Below are 22,630 nucleotides of genomic sequence, written 5' to 3'. Positions count from 1 at the left end.
TTACTGTACACAAACATTGCATTAGGTGTCTTGGCTGTTCTGTAGGTCTGCTTCAGTATAGTCCTAAGACCAGCTTAAATTCACCTTTTCTTATATTCACTGTTCAAAGATTTTGCTATTCAATTTTCCCTTTTCTCTATTTATTTGGTGACTAATGTGTGAAAAACAGGATGCGGTTACATTGCCGGCAGTCGGGATCCCGGCGGTAAGGATACCGACGCCGGAATCCTGATCACTAAAAATGCCGCCAGCCGGAATCCCGGCTAACGGGCTATTCCCACTCATGGGTGTCCGTGGCGAGTGCAGCGAGCCCGCATGTGGTTTCATTGTGCTTGCACCACTGCCGGCATTCTAGCGGCCGGGATCCCAGCATCGTTATGCTGACTGCCGGGATCCCAGCCGCCGGCTTCCCATACCCAACGCGTGAAAAACAATCTTTGATACATCTCCGACAGATAGTAAATGAGGATGGAAATTTTAATTTGAATTGTTGGCTAGTTGAAACTTTATCTTTTTGTAGCACAGATGAAATCATCAGTGAAAACAACGAGCTCTAGAAATAGCACAGGAACATCCTGGATTAATCATGATGTTTTTGTGAACTAGGGAATGGCTCTATTTTTGTCATTTTCTGATGTGCTTTTGCTTAATTCATCTCCTTGTGATATGTAGGCTGTAGGAAAATCTTTTAAAGAATTGGTTGTCCTGTGAATTCAAGGTGTCAACTATGCCGAGTGATGTGCAATTATTACTATATTACTGATATTACTGCATAGTATTGTCTTACAGCTTAGGTCTTGAGTGCATGTTCACTTATTCTTTCCTCTTTACTTTTTTGTAGCGTGCCTAAGTACCTCAGGGTTGCAGCTCACAGGAGGACAATCAACAGTTCATAACGACACAGTGTTTAGACCCTCAAGACTCGAGCGATACCCGGGATCTGCTTGTACTTTGAACATAAAACCACATACACCCAGGACACTGCACAGAACTCAAATGAGCACAAAGTGTAGTGCAGTACAGAAGCCACATGTTCACCACAAAGCTTCAGACAAAACTTTACTGCAGGCAAGTCCTTTAACAGCTACTGTAGTACCTGGACTTCCCTGGACTGCTAAAGGCCCAATGGGTGCTTTTTCTATCTCTAGGGTACAAGACGCCCTCTGCTTAGTCAGGACTAGTCTTATAAATGGCAGTGCTCATTCTTTTATTAAAAATAAACCCGATGGTTTAGTGTCCTATGGACTGGCTTTGGGAAATGGAACTGGGGTATCGAGTGGTCAGCAAAGACCTCTTGGTGGAGAAGGCACCACATCAAATAACCAACATTCGCAGCCTCCAGGTTCTTCAGAAAAAACAGATTCAAGCTCCTCCTCTTCTTCCTATTCCTCACAGAACCCTGTGCTTTCCACTGGCGGCAGTGGAGCACAGTCCAGTCGGTCACAGGACTTAGATATTTATGACCCCTTTCACCCAACAGATGAGGAGAATGTGAATGGAGATTATATTTATTCAGACTCCCCAGAGAAGGAAGCAGATGAACAAGAAGATCAAAAATATGATCCGTTTGACCCCACCGGCTCGAATCCTAGTTCTTCCGAGCGCAGCCCATCTCCTTATGAGGATGATGACGATGATGAAATAGGGAGCGAATCTCATCCTGAAGGTCGGATCTCCGAAGCTTTGGCTGGTATCTATGATGAACACAGCTTGAGCCAAGATTTCCCAGGCACTGAGAAAGCTAATGAAAGCTTTAAACCTGGTGAATCTGATCAAATTAAAGGGATTGAAGAGCTTGATAGCAATATTGAATTTGACAGTAATAAAACGGAACCAAGAACTTCCAAAGATCTTTCAGATTCTGCTTCTAAGGACATTTCAAAGCTGGATTTTGAACCGTATAGTCCTAGCTCCAGCATAGACCTGGATACGACAGATGAGGTTGAGGTAGAAGAAGTTTCTAGAGAAGTGTCTGAAGAAAAGTGTGTTAAAGAAGCACCGGTGGCTGATTCAACACTAAACGAAGCTAGTACATCAGATGCATCACCGGAGCCTATAAGACGTGTCTTCACAGTAGATGTTGGAAAGGACTATAGTCGGAAATCAGACTTTACATCTGAAGCCGATTCTAAGTCTAAAATTGAGATAAAAGTTTCCTTAGAGTCTATAGCAAAACCAGACATGAAATCCTATTTACGGTTAGAAAAAATTGCCAAACTTGGAAGTGAGTCGAGATCACGGCACAAGCGCAGACATTCCTCTGAAAGGAGGGATCGTGGTGATGACTCGGATCGCAAATATGATTCTGAAATTGAAGAAGGTGAGATTGTCCAGCCCGATGAAGATTGTTTTAGCCCTTTGCCTTTGTTCCGGAGCCGGTGTCGTGTTATGGAGAGGCCTCTTAGAATAGTTGAAGGAGATGACTTTCTTTCTTTGCATGCAGATTCGGATGAGGAAGGAGCTTTACAGATTGATTTTGGAGATAATCAGATGGATAGCAGATGGAAAGGATTGGACTTGAGGCGGAAGATCACAAACCAGCGAAGAGAGAGGTATCGTAAAAAATCTGAATCCCCTGCAAAATCAAAAAAACATTCAAAATCTCGTTCTCCTTCCAGCTCACATAGTCGTAAAAAATCTAAACGGGAACGAAAGAGGTCCAGGGAACGAAAGAAATCAAAAGAACCACAGACCTCAACAACTACGTGGTCCAGTACAAAAAAACTGAAGGATTATAAGGACTACAAACGTTCTAGGTCTCGATCTTACAATAAGGATAGTAAGATTTCACGTTCCCATTCTAGAGACCATAGGAAATCACGCTCTTGGTCTCCTTCAATAAGTACCAGCTTATCCGCTGTAGAGTCTTCTCGTACGTCTGCTGAAAGGAGAAAAAGCCGCAGATCAAAATCGCAGGAGAAGAGACCTCGCTGGTCACATTCTGCCAGTACGGACCGGTCTCGAAAAGACAAACACAAGGAGAAACACCGGACAGAAGGGAAGAAAAAGAAGAAAAGATCACGTTCTAAATCCAGGGAAAGAGAACGAGACCGGAGGTCTTCACGGCACTCCAGTGATAGAAGAGAGAAAGAGAAAACTAGACCAAGGCACTCTTTAGACGAACCTAAGGTAGAAAACCAAACACTGTTGGAGAGGAAGCGGCGAGACAGTAGGTCAGTAGTGCCTCCATCAATACAAGATCTTAATAATGCAGATCTTTTTACTATTAAGAGAACTATTACTGTGAATCCAGAAGAGAAATTGGATCGGGAGGAATTTGTTCGCAGTCCTGAGCTTTCTGGAAAAAGAGAAGTTCTTTATGATTCAGAAGGATTAAGCTTTGAAACCTATTCTGATCGTGAAACTCTTGATGATAGGGATGGAAAATGTAACCGGGTATTTGACCGGCATATTGGGAAGTCTGATTCCAGCAAGAGAAGGATGCCCATTGAATATGATACGAAGCGTCTAGAGGAAGATAGAGAGAGTCGTCAGAAAATCTCTAAAGATCGTGATAGAAAGAGAACTTACACAGATGACTGCCGTGAGAGGTATAAAAAGCGTTTTAAAGATCCACCAGAACCAGAGGCCATGAAGTTAGATAGAGATAAAATTCGCTTAGAAAAAGATAAGACTCCCAAAAAATTTAAGGCAAGTCATAAAGATGGCAAAGGAAGCTCAACCAGGAAAGTTAAACTTCAGTCTAAAGTGGCTGTTTTGATTCGTGAAGGTGTTAGTAGTACCACCTCTGTTAAAGAAGCTGGTTCAATTGGGGTTAAATTTAGCCGTGACCGAGAGAGCCGTTCCCCGTTCCTTAAATCTGAAGAAAAGCTACCAGATCCCAAGATCAGTCGACCTAAACTTGAAATTGATAACTTAAAGGAGCCACTTCTAAGGCCTAAGAAGATGAAAGGCTTAAAAACAAAGATTGGTGTTAAGAAAATAAAGCCTGCTGGGGCTACGGGGATTCATGTGAAACCCAAGGGGACACTGGAGAAGAAAAAGAAGAAGCTAAAAACAAAGGCCTCACTAAAGAAGTCTAAAGCAGATAGCTGCAGTCAGGAGATACTAAGCCCAATTGAAGCCAAAGATGAACCAATATGGTCTGATACGGAGAAAACAGAGATTAAAGTGAAACCGCCCAGCCCTCCCAAGCTAGCCAATGAGCAGGAACTCACTCCTGATTCACAAACTGTAGACAGTAGCTGCAAGACTCCAGATGTGTCATTCTTGCCCGAGGAACTTCCTCCAGACCCAGAGAGGAGTACTGACTTGGAAGTGGACAGCATTTCTGAGCCTAAAGAAGAAACCCCCCGTCCTCTTCCTCCACCACCACCGCCTCCTGCACCAATGTCATGGAACCTCCAGTCAGGAGTTGACTGTGCCACAAGTGGTGTGTTAGCATGTAAGTCTCTTTTTTTTGTTTTTTTTGTTTGTCTTTTCATTGCGTGTTTTCTCTTAAAGGTTAAATTCAATGACTAACATTTACCAGCCCTTCCATATATAACAGTGACCCCATATACATATGGGATAATTTCCCGTAAGGGAAAGTGCATTCGAACGGTTGTGCAAATTCTCTCAACTAGGTTACACTGCGTAACCAGTGTTCTTGGCTAGCTCAAATATTGCTCCGGCTTCATAGCAGTTATATTTTCTTACATACATCGCACAAGATGAAACAGCTGAGAAACTGGACATTGAATTAAATTTTTTATGTAGTGTTACTTCATGTTGGCAACTTCCCTTGCACTCATCACGTGAGCTCATGTATCACGCAGAGCGCTCCAATTGAAATACATTATAGTTGATCAGACCTTGTACTGCAGAGAATTTTGAGGGCTCATTATAAGTTGAAGATGTAAAAGTGTGCTGCACTTTTTCAGCTGCAGTAACGGGGCAGAAGGACAAACCACACTTCAATAATAATGCAGTACACGTTTTTTTGCAACTTTATAATTTGGCCACTAGTTGGTGCACTTTTTACTTTACATCTTATACAAGCTTTGGCAGTGTAAGCGTATTGCTGGTTAAACAACACAAACAGTAATTGTACTAAAACAGATGCAGATAGAGGGCAATATCTAGACTATTGCATGTAAAATGCAATCTGATCGCTATCCTCGTGCGCCAAATGTAAAAGCCAGCGATATGCGGGATCTCACACGAACTTGCCTGATAGTCACTAGATTTAAAGCGGCAATCAGTTTATACAGAAAATCAGGTTGATCGGTCATGCATACCATATATATATATATATATATCCAGGAGATCGGCGACACTCAGCAGACTTGTCACGCAGTTTAAAGGTTGCCTTTATTTACCTACGTTTCGGGCTTACACCCGTCGTCAGGGCAGGACTCACATACAATGGAATACAATACACATATATGTGTATGCTCCTCCAGCAAAACGCAATTAAAACACAAGTGCACTCACCTGCTCGGCGGCGCTAGGTCCACGTGTCTGACATCACGGAGCCCCGCCGTGCAGAGCAAGCCCTTAGTTACACTGATTAAAATCAGGATTGGATACACAGAATATAATTTGTAGCAAAATAGAGATGATGGAATAGAAACACTGTAATGTATTTTTTGCTGCTTCAGTCAGATGTTAAATATGTGAGTCCATGATAATTATGGATCCGCACAGGATACATTAATATACACAACAAATATAATTAAGGAGCATGAAAGCCAATCTGCTTATTCCGTAATAGTGTACATTCAAACCAATATGTCACTATATTCACAGATTACTTTATAAACGGGCTCTAAAGGAGCTGGCGCACTTTACATTTTTTCTACTGGGTGTGCTGGCTTCTCCCCTCTATGCCCCCTCCCACAAGCAGTTTATAAAAATGTGCCCTCAGGAGAGGATGCACATCTCTTAAGCTCCAGAGAGTTTTCTTCAGTTTATTTTAAAACTTTTTTTATTTTCGGTATGCTGTTTGGGCAACAGCATACCTGCACCGTGGGAGTTGGAGGACGGTTACTGGTCTCTTCAGGCGTCAGAGCCGCTTCCCCACTGCAGGTCCACCATCCTGAGAGGTTGTTGTACAACGGGGCACTGCGCCTTAGCGGTCCGTAATCGCAGCACGCCGCACACCCCAACATTGCCTGAATGTGAGAAGAGTGGTGAGTATAAACTGGGGGCCCTGCTAGGGTGGCCCCCCGGTTCTTGGTGCGGCACAAACGCAAGGGCGGCATACGAAACCCTTCCTGGGGGGATCCGATCTAACCCCCCTGTGTACACTGGCAGCGGTATTGAAAACTAGCATTTCTCTGACGTCCTAGTGGATGCTGGGAACTCCGTAAGGACCATGGGGAATAGCGGGCTCCGAAGGAGGCTGGGCACTCTAGAAAGATTTATGACTACCTTGTGTGCACTGGCTCCTCCCACTATGACCCTCCTCCAAGCCTCAGTTAGATTTTGTGCCCGGCCGAGGTTGGATGCACACTAGGGGCTCTCCTGAGCCTTTAGAAAGAAAGATAGAAATTAGGTTTTTTATTTTCAGTGAGACCTGCTGGCAACAGGCTCACTGCAGCGAGGGACTAAGGGGAGAAGAAGCGAACCTGCCTGCTTGCAGCCAGCTTGGGCTTCTTAGGCTACTGGACACCATTAGCTCCAGAGGGATCGCCCGCAGGCCCAGTCCTTGGTGTTCGGTCCCGGAGCCGCGCCGCCGTCCCCCTTACAGAGCCAGAAGCAAGAAGAGGTCCGGAAAATCGGCGGCAGAAGACATCAGTCTTCACCAAGGTAGCGCACAGCACTGCAGCTGTGCGCCATTGCTCCTCACACACACTTCACACTCCGGTCACTGAGGGTGCAGGGCGCTGGGGGGCGCCCTGAGAAGCAATAATAACACCTTGGCTGGCAAAAATACCACAATATATAGCCCCAGAGGCTATATATGTGGAAAATACCCCTGCCAGAATATAGGAAAAAGCGGGAGAATAGTCCGCAGAAAAGGGGCGGAGCTATCTCCCTCAGCACACTGGCGCCATTTCTCCTTCACAGATCCGCTGGAAGGAAGCTCCCTGGCTCTCCCCTGCAGTCTACACTACAGAAAAGGGTAAAAAAGAGAGGGGGGGCACTAAATTTAGGCGCAGTATACAATTATATAGAAAAAGCAGCTATAGGGGACATAACTCAGTTAGTCCCTGCATTATATAGCGCTCTGGTGTGTGCTGGCATACTCTCACTCTGTCCCCCCAAAGGGCTTTTGTGGGTCCTGTCCTCTGTTGGAGCATTCCCTGTGTGTGTGCGGTGTGTCGGTACGGCTGTGTCGACATGTTTGATGAGGATAATGATGTGGAGACGGAGCAGATGCCTTTAGAAGGGATGTCACCCCCTGCGGGGCAGACACCTGAGTGGTTGAGCTTATGGAAAGAAATGAGTGCACGTATAGACTCCTTACATAAGAAATTTGACGACATGCCAAATGTGGGACAGCCGACTTCTCAGCTCGTGCCTGTCCAGGCGTCGCACAGGTCATCAGGGGCTCTAAAACGCCCGCTACCTCAGACCGCAGACCCAGATGTCGACACTGATACTGACACCAGTGTCGACGACGATGAGTCTAACCTGATGCCCACTAAGGCCATTCACTGCATGATTGAGGCAATGAAAGAGGTGTTACACATTTCTGATATAAATACAGGTACCACTAAAAAGGGTATTATGTTTGGGGAGAAAAAACTACCCGTAGTTTTTCCCCCATCAGATGAATTAAATGAAGTATGTGAAGAAGCGTGGGCTTTCCCTGATAAAAAATTGGTAATTCCTAAGAAGGTACTAATGGCGTTCCCTTTCCCGCCAGAGGATAGGTCACGTTGGGAAACACCTCCTAAGGTGGATAAAGCGCTCACACGTTTGTCTAAAAAGGTGGCACTACCATCTCCGGATACGGCCGCCCTCAAGGAACCTGCTGATAGAAAGCAGGAGGCGATCCTGAAGTCTGTATATACACACTCAGGCATTATACTTAGGCCAGCTATTGCGTCAGCTTGGATGTGCAGTGCTGCCGCTGCGTGGTTAGATAAACTGTCAGAAAATATTGACACATTAGACATGGACACGATCCTGCTAACCATAGACCATATCAAAGACTCAGTCTTATATATGAGAGATGCACAGAGGGAAATCTGCCGACTGGCATCTAAAGTAAGTGCATTGTCCATTTCTGCTAGGAGAGGCTTATGGACTCGCCAGTGGACAGGAGATGCAGATTCTAGAAGGCACATGGAAGTGTTGCCATATAAGGGTGAGGAATTATTTGGGGATGGTCTCTCGGACCTAGTTTCCACAGCAACGTCTGGGAAGTCAGCATTTTTACCCCATGTCCCCTCACAGCCTAAGAAGGCGCCGTTTTATCAGGTTCAGTCCTTTCGGACCCAGAAAAACAGGCGTGGAAAAGGCGGGTCTTTTCTGTCCAGAGGCAGAGGTAGGGGAAAAAGGCTGCAACAAACAGCAGGTTCCCAGGAGCAAAAGTCCTCCCCCGCTTCTTCTTCCAAGTCCGCCGCATGACGGTGGGGCTCCACAGGCGGAGCCAGGTACGGTGGGGGGCCGCCTCAAGAATTTCAGCGATCAGTGGGCTCGCTCACAGGTGGATCCCTGGATCCTTCAGATAGTATCTCAGGGGTACAAACTGGAATTCGAGGCGTCTCCACCCCACCGGTTCCTAAAATCTGCCTTGCCAATTGCTCCCTCAGACAGGGAGGCGGTGCTAGCGGCAATTCACAAGCTGTATTCTCAGCAGGTGATAATCAAGGTACCCCTACTTCAACAAGGCCGGGGTTACTATTCCACACTATTTGTGGTACCGAAACCGGACGGTTCGGTGAGACCCATTTTAAATTTGAAATCCTTGAACACATACATAAAAAAATTCAAGTTCAAGATGGAATCGCTCAGGGCGGTTATTGCAAGCCTGGACGAGGGGGATTACATGGTATCCCTGGACATCAAGGATGCTTACTTGCATGTCCCCATTTACCATCCTCACCAGGAGTACCTCAGATTTGTGGTACAGGATTGCCATTACCAATTCCAGACGCTGCCGTTTGGACTGTCCACGGCACCGAGGGTATTTACCAAGGTTATGGCGGAAATGATGATACTCCTTCGAAAAAAGGGAGTTTTAATCATCCCGTACTTGGACGATCTCCTAATAAAAGCGAGGTCCAAGGAACAGTTGTTGGTGGGAGTAGCACTATCTCAGGAGGTGCTGCACCAGCACGGCTGGATTCTGAATATCCCAAAGTCACAGCTGGTTCTGACGACACGGCTACTGTTCCTGGGTATGATTCTGGATACAGTCCAGAAAAAAGTGTTTCTCCCGGAGGAGAAAGCCAGGGAGTTGTCATCTCTAGTCAGAGACCTCCTGAAACCAAAACAGGTATCAGTGCATCGCTGCACGCGGGTCCTGGGAAAGATGGTGGCTTCTTACGAAGCAATTCCCTTCGGCAGGTTCCATGCCAGAATCTTTCAGTGGGACCTGTTGGACCAGTGGTCCGGATCGCATCTTCAGATGCATCGCTTAATAACCCTGTCTCCAAGAACCAGGGTGTCTCTACTGTGGTGGCTGCAGAGTGCCCATCTTCTAGAGGGCCGCAGGTTCGGCATACAGGACTGGGTCCTGGTGACCACGGATGCCAGCCTTCGAGGCTGGGGGGCAGTCACAAAGGGAAGAAACTTCCAAGGACTATGGTCGAGTCAGGAGACTTCCCTTCACATAAATATTCTGGAACTAAGGGCCATCTACAATGCCCTAAGTCAAGCAAAATCCCTGCTCCTGCACCAGCCGGTGCTGATCCAGTCAGACAACATCACGGCAGTCGCCCATGTAAATCGACAGGGCGGCACAAGAAGCAGGATGGCGATGGCAGAAGCCACAAGAATTCTCCGATGGGCGGAGAATCATGTACTAGCACTGTCAGCAGTGTTCATTCCGGGAGTGGACAACTGGGAAGCAGATTTCCTCAGCAGACACGACCTCCACCCGGGAGAGTGGGGACTTCATCCAGAAGTCTTCCAGATGCTGGTAAACCGTTGGGAAAAACCACAGGTGGACATGATGGCGTCCCGCCTCAACAAAAAGTTAAAAAGATATTGCGCCAGGTCAAGGGACCCTCAGGCGATAGCTGTGGACTCTCTAGTGACACCGTGGGTGTACCAGTCGGTTTATGTGTTCCCTCCTCTTCCTCTCATACCAAAGGTATTGAGAATAATAAGAAAGCGGGGAGTAAACACAATTCTCGTGGTTCCGGATTGGCCAAGACGTGCGTGGTACCCGGAACTTCTAGAGATGCTCTCAGAGGACCCCTGGCCTCTGCCTCTCAGACAGGACCTGCTACAGCAGGGGCCCTGTCTGTTCCAAGACTTACCGCGGCTGCGTTTGACGGCATGGCGGTTGAACACCGGATCCTGAAGGAAAAGGGTATTCCGGAAGAAGTCATTCCTACGCTTATTAAGGCCAGGAAAGATGTTACGGCAAAGCATTATCACCGCATATGGCGGAAATATGTTGCATGGTGCGAGGCAAAAAAGGCCCCAACAGAGGAATTTCACCTGGGTCGATTTCTGCATTTCCTGCAAGCAGGAGTGAATATGGGCCTAAAGCTAGGCTCCATTAAAGTACAGATCTCGGCTCTGTCGATTTTCTTTCAAAAAGAACTAGCTTCAGTACCTGAAGTTCAGACATTTGTGAAAGGAGTGCTGCATATTCAGCCCCCGTTTGTGCCCCCTGTGGCACCTTGGGATCTCAACGTGGTGTTGAGTTTCTTAAAATCACATTGGTTTGAGCCACTTAAAACCGTGGATCTAAAATATCTCACGTGGAAAGTGGTCATGTTATTGGCCTTGGCTTCAGCCAGGCGAGTGTCTGAATTGGCGGCTTTATCATGTAAAAGCCCTTATCTGATTTTCCATATGGATAGGGCAGAATTGAGGACTCGTCCCCAGTTTCTACCTAAGGTGGTGTCAGCGTTTCACCTGAACCAGCCTATTGTGGTGCCTGCGGCTACTAAGGATTTGGAGGACTCCAAGTTGCTAGACGTTGTCAGGGCCCTGAAAATATATGTTTCCAGGACGGCTGGAGTCAGAAAATCTGACTCGCTGTTTATCCTGTATGCACCCAACAAGCTGGGTGCTCCTGCTTCTAAGCAGACTATTGCTCGCTGGATTTGTAGTACAATTCAGCTTGCACATTCTGTGGCAGGCCTGCCACAGCCAAAATCTGTAAATGCCCATTCCACAAGGAAAGTGGGCTCATCTTGGGCGGCTGCCCGAGGGGTCTCGGCTTTACAACTTTGCCGAGCAGCTACTTGGTCAGGGGCAAACACGTTTGCTAAATTCTTCAAATTTGATACCCTTGCTGAGGAGGACCTAGAGTTCTCTCATTCGGTGCTGCAGAGTCATCCGCACTCTCCCGCCCGTTTGGGAGCTTTGGTATAATCCCCATGGTCCTTACGGAGTTCCCAGCATCCACTACGACGTCAGAGAAAATAAGAATTTACTCACCGGTAATTCTATTTCTCGTAGTCCGTAGTGGATGCTGGGCGCCCATCCCAAGTGCGGATTGTCTGCAATACTTGTAAATAGTTATTGTTAACTAAAGGGTTATTGTTGAGCCATCTGTTGAGAGGCTCAGTTGTTTTTCATACTGTCAAACTGGATATAGTATCACGAGTTGTACAGTGTGATTGGTGTGGCTGGTATGAGTCTTACCCGGGATTCAAAATCCTTCCTTATTATGTCAGCTCGTCCGGGCACAGTGTCCTAACTGAGGCTTGGAGGAGGGTCATAGTGGGAGGAGCCAGTGCACACCAGGTAGTCATAAATCTTTCTAGAGTGCCCAGCCTCCTTCGGAGCCCGCTATTCCCCATGGTCCTTACGGAGTTCCCAGCATCCACTACGGACTACGAGAAATAGAATTACCAGTGAGTAAATTCTTATTTTCTGTGATGTTTTACACTTATATGGAGACTTTGCCAGTATAAATATCTATAGAGCTCCAGCGCCATTACAGGGAGCGGAGCTTCCTCAGAGCGGGACCAGTGGCATTTTGGAGCCTTCCTCTGCTTACAGCTGCAGCAGCAGGCGCACACAGCACCTCCAGACACTCAGGATACGCAGGAAAACTGGTACAGGGGTGTAGCAAAGGGGGAGAGCTGCTATTGTACACAATCTGTGTCCTGAAAAGGACAAAAACTCAGGTGTTTCACCGTGAAATAACAGCTTGCAGTCTCACTGGGGCTGCTTAGCTTGGGTGTGCTGTTCCTTCCTCTGTGTCTCTGTCTCACATACAGTAAGGGCAGGCTTGCTGTCATATTACTTGTCTGTGTGTATGTGTATATTAGTGTTGTTTACTGTAAACATGGTAAAACACCAGTTATGCAGTGTATGTCACGCCAGATTCTCTCCCTCTATATCTGGTTCCATATCACGTGAACAATGCAGCCAGTCCTCACAACTCGGTGAGGGGGCTGGGGGTGGATCAATCCTTCCTGGCTAGGTGCCAAAAAATCCATGATGTCAGACATTTCATCTCAGCTCACTGCTAATACTCAAGACACAACAACTGCAGCAGGCTGTTGCAGACCTAGCTGCAAGGGCAGATGATAAACATCCCCCCTCTCTAGATCAGGGACACTAAAACCTGGGTTACCTGCTTTTCTCTCAGATTCTGATGAGGAGATACAGGGGGAGGGGGAGGAATCGGATCCTGTTACTGGGGATTCCTCTTCTGCTCAGGTTATTGAGCCCCTCATACTTGCGATAAGGGACGTGTTAAAACTCCCTCTAGAGGACGCTGCCGCTCAGTAGTCTTTTTACTTAGCACAGATCAAACTCAGTGTCACTTTCCCTGATTCTGCAGAACTGGATGACCTGTTTAAGTTAGCCTGGAAAAATCCAGATAAGAAATACAAAGTGACAAAACGATTTTTCTTTAGCATCCATAAGGGATATTGGGGACACAGAAGTATGCTGGGGTATAGACAAGGTACAAAGGAGCCAGTGCACTTTACATTTATTCAACTGGGTGTGCTGGCTCCTCCTCTCTATGCCCCCTCCCACTGTCAGTTTATAAAAATGTGCCCTCAGGAGAGGATGCACACTCTGGAGCTCCAGAGAGATTTCTTAAATTTATTTTAAAAGTTTATTATATTTGGTATGTTGTTTGGGCAACAGCATTCCTGTGCCATTGGAGTTAGGGGGGACAGTCACCGGCCTCGTGAGGTGCAGAGCTGGTTCCCCGCTGCAGGACCACCGTCCTGAGGGGCTGTTTGTTCAGCGGGGCACTGCGCCTTAGCTGTCGCAGCATGCCGCACACCCCTAACGCTGCCTGAAGGTGATCGTCAGTGGTAAGTACACCCGGCAAAAGCGTGGGTGAGGCATAAAGGTACCTCCTCGGGTGGACCCGCTGTAGCCCCTGCGTGATACTGGCTGACATTAGCTGTACTTAACATTTATGTGACACTACAGCGCATTTAGGAGACAGCCAGTATAAATATGTAACAGTAGCTCCGGCGCCATTACGAGGGGGCTCAGCGGCATTTTGGCGCCTTCCTCTGCATAAGCAGCAGCCTCACACAGCTCCTCCGGTCTGTCACATGCTGTATCACTGGTACATATTGTTTGAGTAGGGGGAGAGCCGCTATTTGTGCACAATATTCATCTAGGGGAATCCTAGTTAGAAACAGTTTTAACTGATATATCTATATAAAAAACGCTGGCAGCCTCACTGGGGATCTGCAGCGTTGGTGTGCTAGTGTCCTCTCTTACTATTTGTCTCCTCTCACATGCAATAGGGCAGGCTTGTTTGTAACTCAGTCTGTGTTGTATGTGTTATTGTGTGTTACTCCATAATAGTGACACAAAAATTATGCAGTGTATGTAATGCCAGATTCTCCCCTCCCTCATCTGGCTCCTTATCATGTGAGCAGTGTAGTCAGCCATCACAAAATGCTGACAATGTGGGGTAGAGTCACGCGCCCTCCTTGTTGGGGGCTATCAAAAATATGATGTCTGATATGTCATCTCAATTAACTGCTACTGCCAATAAAACACAAGAACTGCAACAAGCAGTAGCAAGTCTAGCTGTCAGGGCTGATGCCCCCCATCCCCCACTGTCTACTACAGGTGCACATAAACGTTCTTTATCTGCACTCCTATCAGATACCGATGATGATATACAGGATGATGGGAATGATGTGGAACCCATAAGTGGGGACTCCCCCCTGCACAGGGTATTGAACCCCTTATTTTGGCTATAAGGGATGTGCTAAAGCTCCCCCTGGACGATGCTACAAATCAGCAGTCATTTTTCCTCCCACAAGACAAATTGACAGTCACTTTTCCTGATACAAGGAATTAGATGATTTGTTTAAATTAGCCTGGAAAACTCCAGATAAAAAATATCAGGTGTCAAAACGATTTTTGCATACCTTTCCCTTTGCCCCTGAAGGCAGAAAGTTCTTGGAAGAATCTCCAGCTGTAGATGTCTCTGTCTCTCGCCTTTCCAAAAAGGCAGTACTCCCTGCCCCAGGATCCTTTACGGTAAAGGACCCGGGGGATAAGAAAATTGAGGCCACACTGAAATCTATCTACTCTACTGCGGGTGTATCTCAAAGACCAGTTTTTGCAGGTTGCTGGATGACACATGCAATTCATTCCTGGGTTACTCAAATTCAGGAGGGTCTCTCGGGGGATATGACCCTGGTTACTACAGTTACTTTCCGCAAACGCATTCAGGACACGTCTAGAGTCCTCGTGACTCCCTAAAAGAGATTGGCAATATTTAATGCTAGAACCACGGCTATGGCTGTATCTGCACACAGAGCCATATGGTTGCGTCAGTGGATTGCAGATGCTGACTGCAAATGCAAAGTGGAATCACTTCACTTTACAGGTGAATTGGACGCACGGATCTCCAAGGCTACTGCTGGAAAATCCACGTTTCTTCCCTCAGGGGCTCCCCCAGCTAGACGTTCCTACCCGGGACCGTCTAGCTAGTCCTTTCGGTCCACCAGATTTCAATCTATAACCAGGGGTGCCTCCAACGCAGCTAGAGGCACCAGAGGTAAGCCTAAGAAACCAGCCATTGCTGGCTCTCAGGAACAGAGCATCAGTTCAGCTTCCGCAAAAGCTTCAGCAAGACGGTGCCCGCCCACCACGAGATGATCTCGTGGTGGGAGCTTGGTTACGTCTCTTCAGCCACATCTGGGAAGGTTTCTGCCAGGATGTCTGGGTAAGAGACCTCATCTCTCAGGGTTACAAGCTGGAGTTCGAGGGTGCTCCTCTCCCAACGATTTTTCAAATCAAGCTTACCAGCTTTGGAAAATATGTGCATTACGCTGCTATTGGCCATCACAAAGTTGGTCCAGTCCCAGGTTATTGTTCCAGTGCCTCGGCATCAACAGGGACAAGGTTACTACTCCAGCCTATTCGCAGTACCAAAATCAGACGGGTCTGTGAGACCCATTTTGAATCTGAAGTCCCTGAATCCTTTCCTGAATGTTTTAAAATTCAAGATGGAATCTTTAAGAGCACTGATTGCAGGCCTGGAACCACAGGAATTCCTGGTATCCCTGGATATCAAGGACGCCTACCTCCATATCCTGATTTGGTCTCCTCATCAGGCCTAGCTGAGGTTCACCCTGCTGAACGATCACTACCAGTTCCAGGCGCTACCCTTCGGACTGTCCACAGATCCGAAGGCTTTCACGAAGGTAATGGCGAAGATAATGTTCTAGTTCCGAGTCCAGGGGGTCAGTATTGTCCCTTACCTAGACGATCTCTTGATAAAGGCGAGCTTCTATTGCTCAGTATAGCCCGCACTATTCAGCTTCTGTCACAACATGGGTGGATTCTCAGTTTGCAGAAGTCCCACCGGGAGCCTACTCAGTGGCTCCTGTTCCTGGGAATGTTTCTGGACACAGTAGCTCAAAGCATTCCTCCCGGACGACAAAGCGATGATGCTTCAGGAAATGGTCAGAGCGGTCCTACAGCCGACTTGGTTATCCGTCCATCTTTGCATGAGATAGTTGGGTAAGATGGTAGCCTCATACGAGGCGATCCGGTACAGAAGGTTCCATGCCAGAACATTTCAATTGGATCTCCTGAGCAAGTGGTCCGGATCACATCTACCGATGCATTGGATTATACATTTCTCACCTCAGGCCAAGAGTTCCCTCTCATGGTGGCTACAGTCCTCAAGCCTACTGGAAGGTCGGAGTTTTGGGATTCAGGATTGGATCATCCTCCCGACAGATGCGAGTCTGTGGGGATGGGGAGCTGTCACCCAAGGGCTCATTTCCAGGGCAGGTGGTCAGCCCATGAAGCCCTACTTCCAATCAACATTCTGTAAGTTTGGACGATCTACAACGGTCTGCTTCAGGACTCTCCTCTGCTCCGGGATCGAGCTGTTCAGGTTCAGGCGGACAACGCCACGGCCATGGCTCATATCAATCAACAACAAGGAGGGGCAAAAAGCAGAGCCTGCATGCGAGAGGTATCATGGATACTCCTCTGGGCGGAAAGAAATGCAAGAGCCATGTCAGCTGTCTTCATTCCGGGGGTGGACAACTGGGAGGAGGACTTCCTCAGTCATCACGATCTCCACCCGGGGGAGTGGGGCCTACACCAGCAGGTGTTTCAACAAATCATCAATCTGTGGGGCTGTCCACAGATAGACATGATGGCATCTCGTCTCAACAAGAACCTTCCATGGTATTGTTCGAGAACCAGAGACCCTCAGGCGAGAGCAGTAGATGCACTGACGACGCCTTAGCCTTACCGGCTGATCTACCTGTTTCCTCCGATTCTTCTGCTCCCAAGAGTGCTAAAGCGAATCAGAAATTAGAGTCCAGGCAATTGTGATTGCACCAGATTGGCCTCGAAGGGTGTGGTATGCAGATCTTCTGGACATGTCGTAAAAGACCCTTGGCCTCTGCCAATGAGGAGAGATCTTCTTCAACAAGGACCGTTCGTCTTCGTTTGACAGCATGGAGGTTGAGCGGAACATCCTAGCTCTCAAAGGCCTTTCTAAAAAGGTTTTTGCAACTATGGTCAGGCCAGAAAGCCTGTGACGTCAAAACACTATCATCATATCTGGAAACGATATGTCTCTTGGTGCAAGGAGCGCAAATATCCCCCTGCGGAATTCAGCCTGGGACGTTTCTTACGTTTCCTGCAGGCTGGTGTGGATATGGGCTTTACGTCTGGGCTCCCTTAAGGTCCAGATTTCAGCCCTCTGTTTTCTTCCAGAAGAAGTTGGCAATGTTGCCAGAAGTTCAGACCTTCTTGCAAGGAGTGCTCCACATACAGCCTCCTTTGTTCCACCAACGGCACCCTGGGATTTGCATGTGGTTTTGGATTTTCTACAAGCCTCCTGGTTTGAACCACTGATGAAAGTAGAAGTCAAGTACCTTACATGGGAGACGGTAATGTAATTGGCCCTGGCTTCTGCTAGACGTGTCTCAGAATTGGTGGCCTTATTGTGTAAAAGTCATTACTTGGTCTTTTACGAAGACCGAGCAGAGCTCAGGACTCGGCAGCAGTTCCTGCCAAAAGTTGCCTCTGCATTCCATTTAAACCAACCTATTATGGTTCTGTCTAGTTCTGGCTCTTCTGATTCCTCGGAGGCTTTGGACGCTGTACAAGCCTTAAAGATCTATGTCAAGAGGACGGCTCGGATCAGAAAGACGGATTCCCTGTTTGTGCTATATGATGCACAGGAAAAGGGTTGTCCTGCTTCTAAGCAGTCTATTGCTTAAGTTGACTATCCAACAGGCCTATGTGTTGGCAGCCTTACCTATTCCACAATCTCTGAAGGCCCACTCTACAAGATCAGTGGGATCTTCCTGGGCGGCTGCTCATGGAGTCTCGGCCTTGCAACTATGCCGAGCTGCTACCTGGTCTGGGAAGAACACCTTTGTGAAGTTCTACAAGATTGATACCCTGGCCAAAGAGGATATCCAGTTTGGGCAGGCAGTGCTGCAGATATCTCTGCACGTTCCCGCCTGTTCTGGAAGCTTTGGGACGTCCCCATCGTACTAATTCCCCAGAATCCCTTATGGATGCTAGAGAAAATAGGATTTTAAATGCCTACCGGTAAATCCTTTTCTCGTAGTCCATAAGGGATACTGGGCTCCCTTAAGGCTCCGCCTCAGTGCGTTGGCTTTCTGCAGATTTGTTTCTTATAAGTTTACCTGTTCAGCTGTTGCTGTTTGTTTGCCAGACGTTGCTGGTCAGTTTATGTTGTGGAGGTTGCAGCAGAAAGATAGGATCCACAACCAGACCTCCTAGGAAATAGAACATCTAGTATTCAATTTATCATCTGCACCCCTTACGGACACTGAGACCAAGATATTATCTAAAGGATTGACTTTTGTACCCTCTGTGAGAATGGATCCATTCCAATGGAAATTGGATACATATCGTCTTAATCGCTCATTGGGCCTAAGGACCATTTCTCCAGAGCACCAAATAAAAAGGGTGTTGTAAATGATGATATACCTCAACAACTGAACAAAAAATATTACCCAGGTCCAAATTTGATCCGTCAACTCAAAATTCATTAATTAAAACATTCACAAGAGTATTGGGAAACAAAGGATTTAAGGCGGCCAAACAAAGTATATTATGACAATGTGTCACAGGAAGAACGTAAAGCCATGGAATCCTTAGCCAAACGCACGGACATAATTATTCGGCCCATGGATTAAGGCACAGTGCCCCGCTGAACAAACAGCCTCTCAGGATGGTGGTCCTGCAGTGGAGAAGCAGCTCAGACACCTCCTAAGGCCAGTGACGGTCCCTCCCCAACTCCCACAGAGCAGGTATGCTGTTGCCCAAACAGCATACTGAAAATAATAAAGTTTAAAAATAAACGGAAGAAAACTCTATGGAGCTGCAGAGATGTGAATCCTCTCCTGAGGGCACTTTTTTCTAAACTGCCTGTGGGAGGGGGCATAGAGGGGGGGAGCCAGCACACTAAGTTGGAGAAATTTTAAGTGCACTGGCTCCTTTGGACCCCGTCTATACCCCATAGTACTAACGTGTCCCTAATATCCCTTATGGATGCTAGAGAAACACAAAGTGATGGACATGTCTAGAGAGATGCTTTTAATACCAAAGCCAAGCAGTGGTGGCCAACGGCCAATACAGATAAAGATCTTCCCCTGTTAAAAGATACACGTGTGATGCCTAGCTATATGAGAAACAAAAACTTAAAAGAGATAGTGGTCAAATTGGATATTACGGGCATAGATAGTAACCGCCCCACTCACTTTTTAAGTAGGAAACCAGGGTGCTTCAGGTGCCTGGGCTGCACCACTTGCAGCTCAAAGGTGGCCAGTTGTACATTCAATCATCCCCACACTGGGAAAAAATATCAGATTAAGGGGTCTATTTACTAAGCTTTGGATGTAGATAAAGTCGCTGGAGATAAAGTACCAGCCAATCTGCTCCTAACTGCCATGCCACAGGCTGTGTTTGAAAAATGACAGGAGCCGATTGGCTGGTACTTTATCTCCATCCAAGGCTTAGTAAATAGACCCCTAAATATCCAGTCACGTGTACTACCACCCATATGGTTTACAGTTGCAAGAAAAAGTATGTGAACCCTTTGGACTTTCCTGGATTCGTGCATAAATTGGTCATAAAATGTGTTCTGATCTTCATCTAAGTCACAACAATAGACAAACACAGTCTGCTGAAACTAATACCACACAAACAATTAAATGTTCTCATGTTTTTATTAAACACACCATGTAAACATTCACAGTTCAGGGTGGACAAAGTATGTGAGCCCTTGGATTTAATAACTGGTTGACCCTCCTTTGGCAGCAATAACCTCAACCAAATGTTTCCTATAGTTGCATATCAGACCTGCACAGTGGTCAGGGGGAATTTTGGACCATTCCTTTTTACAAAACTGTTTCATTTCAGCAATATTCTTTGGTTGTCTGGTGTGAATTGCTCTCTTGAGGTCATGCCACAATATCTCAATCGGGTTGAGGTCAGGACTCTGACTGGGCCACTCCAGAAGGCGTATTTTCTTCTGTTGAAGCCATTCTGTTGTTGATCTACTTCTGTGCTTTGGGTTGTTATCCTGTTGCATCACCCATCTTCTGTTGAGCTTCAGTTGGTGGACAGATGGCCTTAAGTTCTCCTGCAAAATGTGTTGATAAACGTGGGAATTAATTTTCCGGCGATGATAGCAATCTCTCCAGGCCTTGAGGCAGCAAAGCAGCTCCAAACCATGCCCCCTCCACCATACTTCACACTTAGGATGAGGTTTTGATGTTGGTGTGCTGTGCCTTTTTTTCTCCACACATATTGTTGTGAGTTCCTTCCAAACAACTCAACTTTGGTTTTATCTGTCGACAGAATATTTTGCCAGTAGTGCTGTAGAACATTCAGGTCCTCTTTTGCAAACTTCGAACGTGCAGCAATGTGGTTTTTTGGACAGCAGTGGCTTCCTCCGTGGTATCCTCCCATGAACTCCATTCTTGTTCAGTGTTTTACATATGGTAGATTCGTCAACAGAGATGTTAGCATGTGCCAGAGATTTCTGTAAGTCTTTAGCTGACACACTAGGATTCTTCTTCACCTCATTGAGCATTCTGCGTTATGCTCTTGCAGTCACCTTTACAGGACGCCCACTCCTAAGGAGAGTAGCAACAGTGTTGAACTTCCTCCATTTATAGACAATTTGTCTTACTGTGGACTGATAAACATCAAGGCTTTTAGAGATACTTTTATAACCCTTTCCAGCTATATGCAAGTCAACAATTCCTAATCGTAGATCTTCTGAGAGCTCTTTTCTGCGAGGCATGGTTCACATCAGGCAATGCTTCTTGAAAATTGCAAACTCAAAACTGGTGTGTGTGGTTTTTTTTTCTTTTTAGGGCAGGGCAGCTTTAATCAACACCTCCAATCTCGTCTCATTGATTGGACTCCAGGTTGGCTGACTCCTGATTCAAATTAGCTCTTGGAGAAGTCATTAGACTAGGGGTTCACATACTTTGTCCACCCTGCACTGTGAGTGTTTACATGGTGTGTTCAATAAAAACATGAGAACATATAATTGTGTGGTATTAGTTTCAGCAGACTGTTTGTCTATTGTTGAGACTTAGATGAAGATCAGAACACATTTTCTGACCAATTTATGCACAAATCCAGGAAATTCCAAAGGGTTCACATACTTTTTCTTGCAACTGTATGTGTTGTCATGCCCTTGCGGACTATCCTATGTAGGTAAGACCCAGCGCCAAATCCAGGAACGGATGGCCATGCATACGATGGCCATTAGGCATTGAAATCAGGCAGGAGAGAGACATTTTGTTTTGGCCAAGCATAGCGTAGCCATGCTAAGTACCATCATTATTGATCATGTACCGATCCCTATGAGAGGTGGAGATAGGGGTAGAATGTTATTAAACATGAGAGCCAGTGGATTTTTATGCTGGATACAATAGCCCCAAGAGGATTAAATGAAACGATGGGGCTACAGTGTTACTTGTAATGTTATGTGGTAATGACTATTGTTGCTCATTTTGGTTCATTTAATTTAAGGTTTCTTGATATACTGGTATCTGTGTACTTACCTGCATTATAAAGTAAACTGTGAATATAGTGACATATTTGTTTGACTGTACACTATTACGGAATAAGCCGATTGGCTTTCATACTCCTTAATTATATACGTTGTGTATATTAATGTATCCTGTGCGGATCCATAAGTATCATGGACTCAAATTTAATATCTGACTGAAGCAGCAAAAAATACATTACAGTGTTTCTAATCCATCATCTCTATTTTCCTACAAATGATATTCTGTGTATCCAATCTTGATTTTTAATCAGTATCGATGTTTTTTCTTTTTTGTGTATGGTAACAGTGTAACTACTGACACACTCCAGCCACATGAGGTCTAGCATTGTCTTGCATTAGGAGGAACCCAGGGCCAACGTGCGGTTGCACGTGGCATATGCAGCATATGGTCTCACAAGGGGTCTGAGGATCTCATCTCGGTACCTAATGGCAGTCAGGCTACCTCTGGCGAGCACATGGAGGGCTGTGCGGCCCCCCAAAGAAATGCCACACCACACCATTACTGACCCACTGCCAAACCAGTCATGCTGGAGGATGTTGCAGACAGCAGAACGTTCTCCTTGGCGTCTCCAGACTGTCACGAGCTCAGTGAGAACCTGCTTTCATCTGTGAAGAGCACAGGGCGCCAGTGGCGAATTTGCCAATCTTGGTGTTCTCTGGCAAATGCCAAACGTCCTGCACGGTGTTGGGCTGTAAGCACAACCCCCACCCTCATGGAGTCTGATCATTTGAGTAGACACATGCACATTTGTGGCTTGCTGGAGGTCATTTTGCAGGGCTCTGGCAGTGCTCCTCCTGTTCTTCCTTGCACAAAGGCGGAGGTAACGAATTAAGGTTTATCCTGCACCAGACTAGATGTAAATAATTGATTAATTAATGATAACCAACTAGACAAAGAAAAATTAGGCCCCAATAGGCAACTGTTCTTATGTTGGAGGTGCTCCCAGGAATTATGTAACGGATACACATTTATTTGGTGGGTGTGGAAGAACCCACAAATCACCAAAAGAA

At 46.5% G+C, this 22,630-nt stretch overlaps 1 protein-coding gene across 2 annotated transcripts in view; it reads left to right on the top strand.

Annotated features, from left to right (window-relative positions):
* SCAF1 (SR-related CTD associated factor 1) overlaps nucleotides 1–22,630 on the top strand; it is a 210,739-nt gene that overhangs the window by 69,547 nt on the left and 118,562 nt on the right. For both annotated transcript variants that reach the window (XM_063942567.1, XM_063942566.1), the window contains exon 7: nucleotides 842–4,405. In XM_063942567.1, the coding sequence (XP_063798637.1) occupies nucleotides 842–4,405 (3,564 nt within the window). The remainder of the gene's footprint in view (nucleotides 1–841; nucleotides 4,406–22,630) is intronic.

This window comes from Pseudophryne corroboree, chromosome 10, assembly GCF_028390025.1.
Source record: "Pseudophryne corroboree isolate aPseCor3 chromosome 10, aPseCor3.hap2, whole genome shotgun sequence".
NCBI classification, from domain to species: Eukaryota; Metazoa; Chordata; class Amphibia; order Anura; family Myobatrachidae; genus Pseudophryne; species Pseudophryne corroboree.
This window is presented reverse-complemented; position numbering and strand designations above follow the sequence as displayed.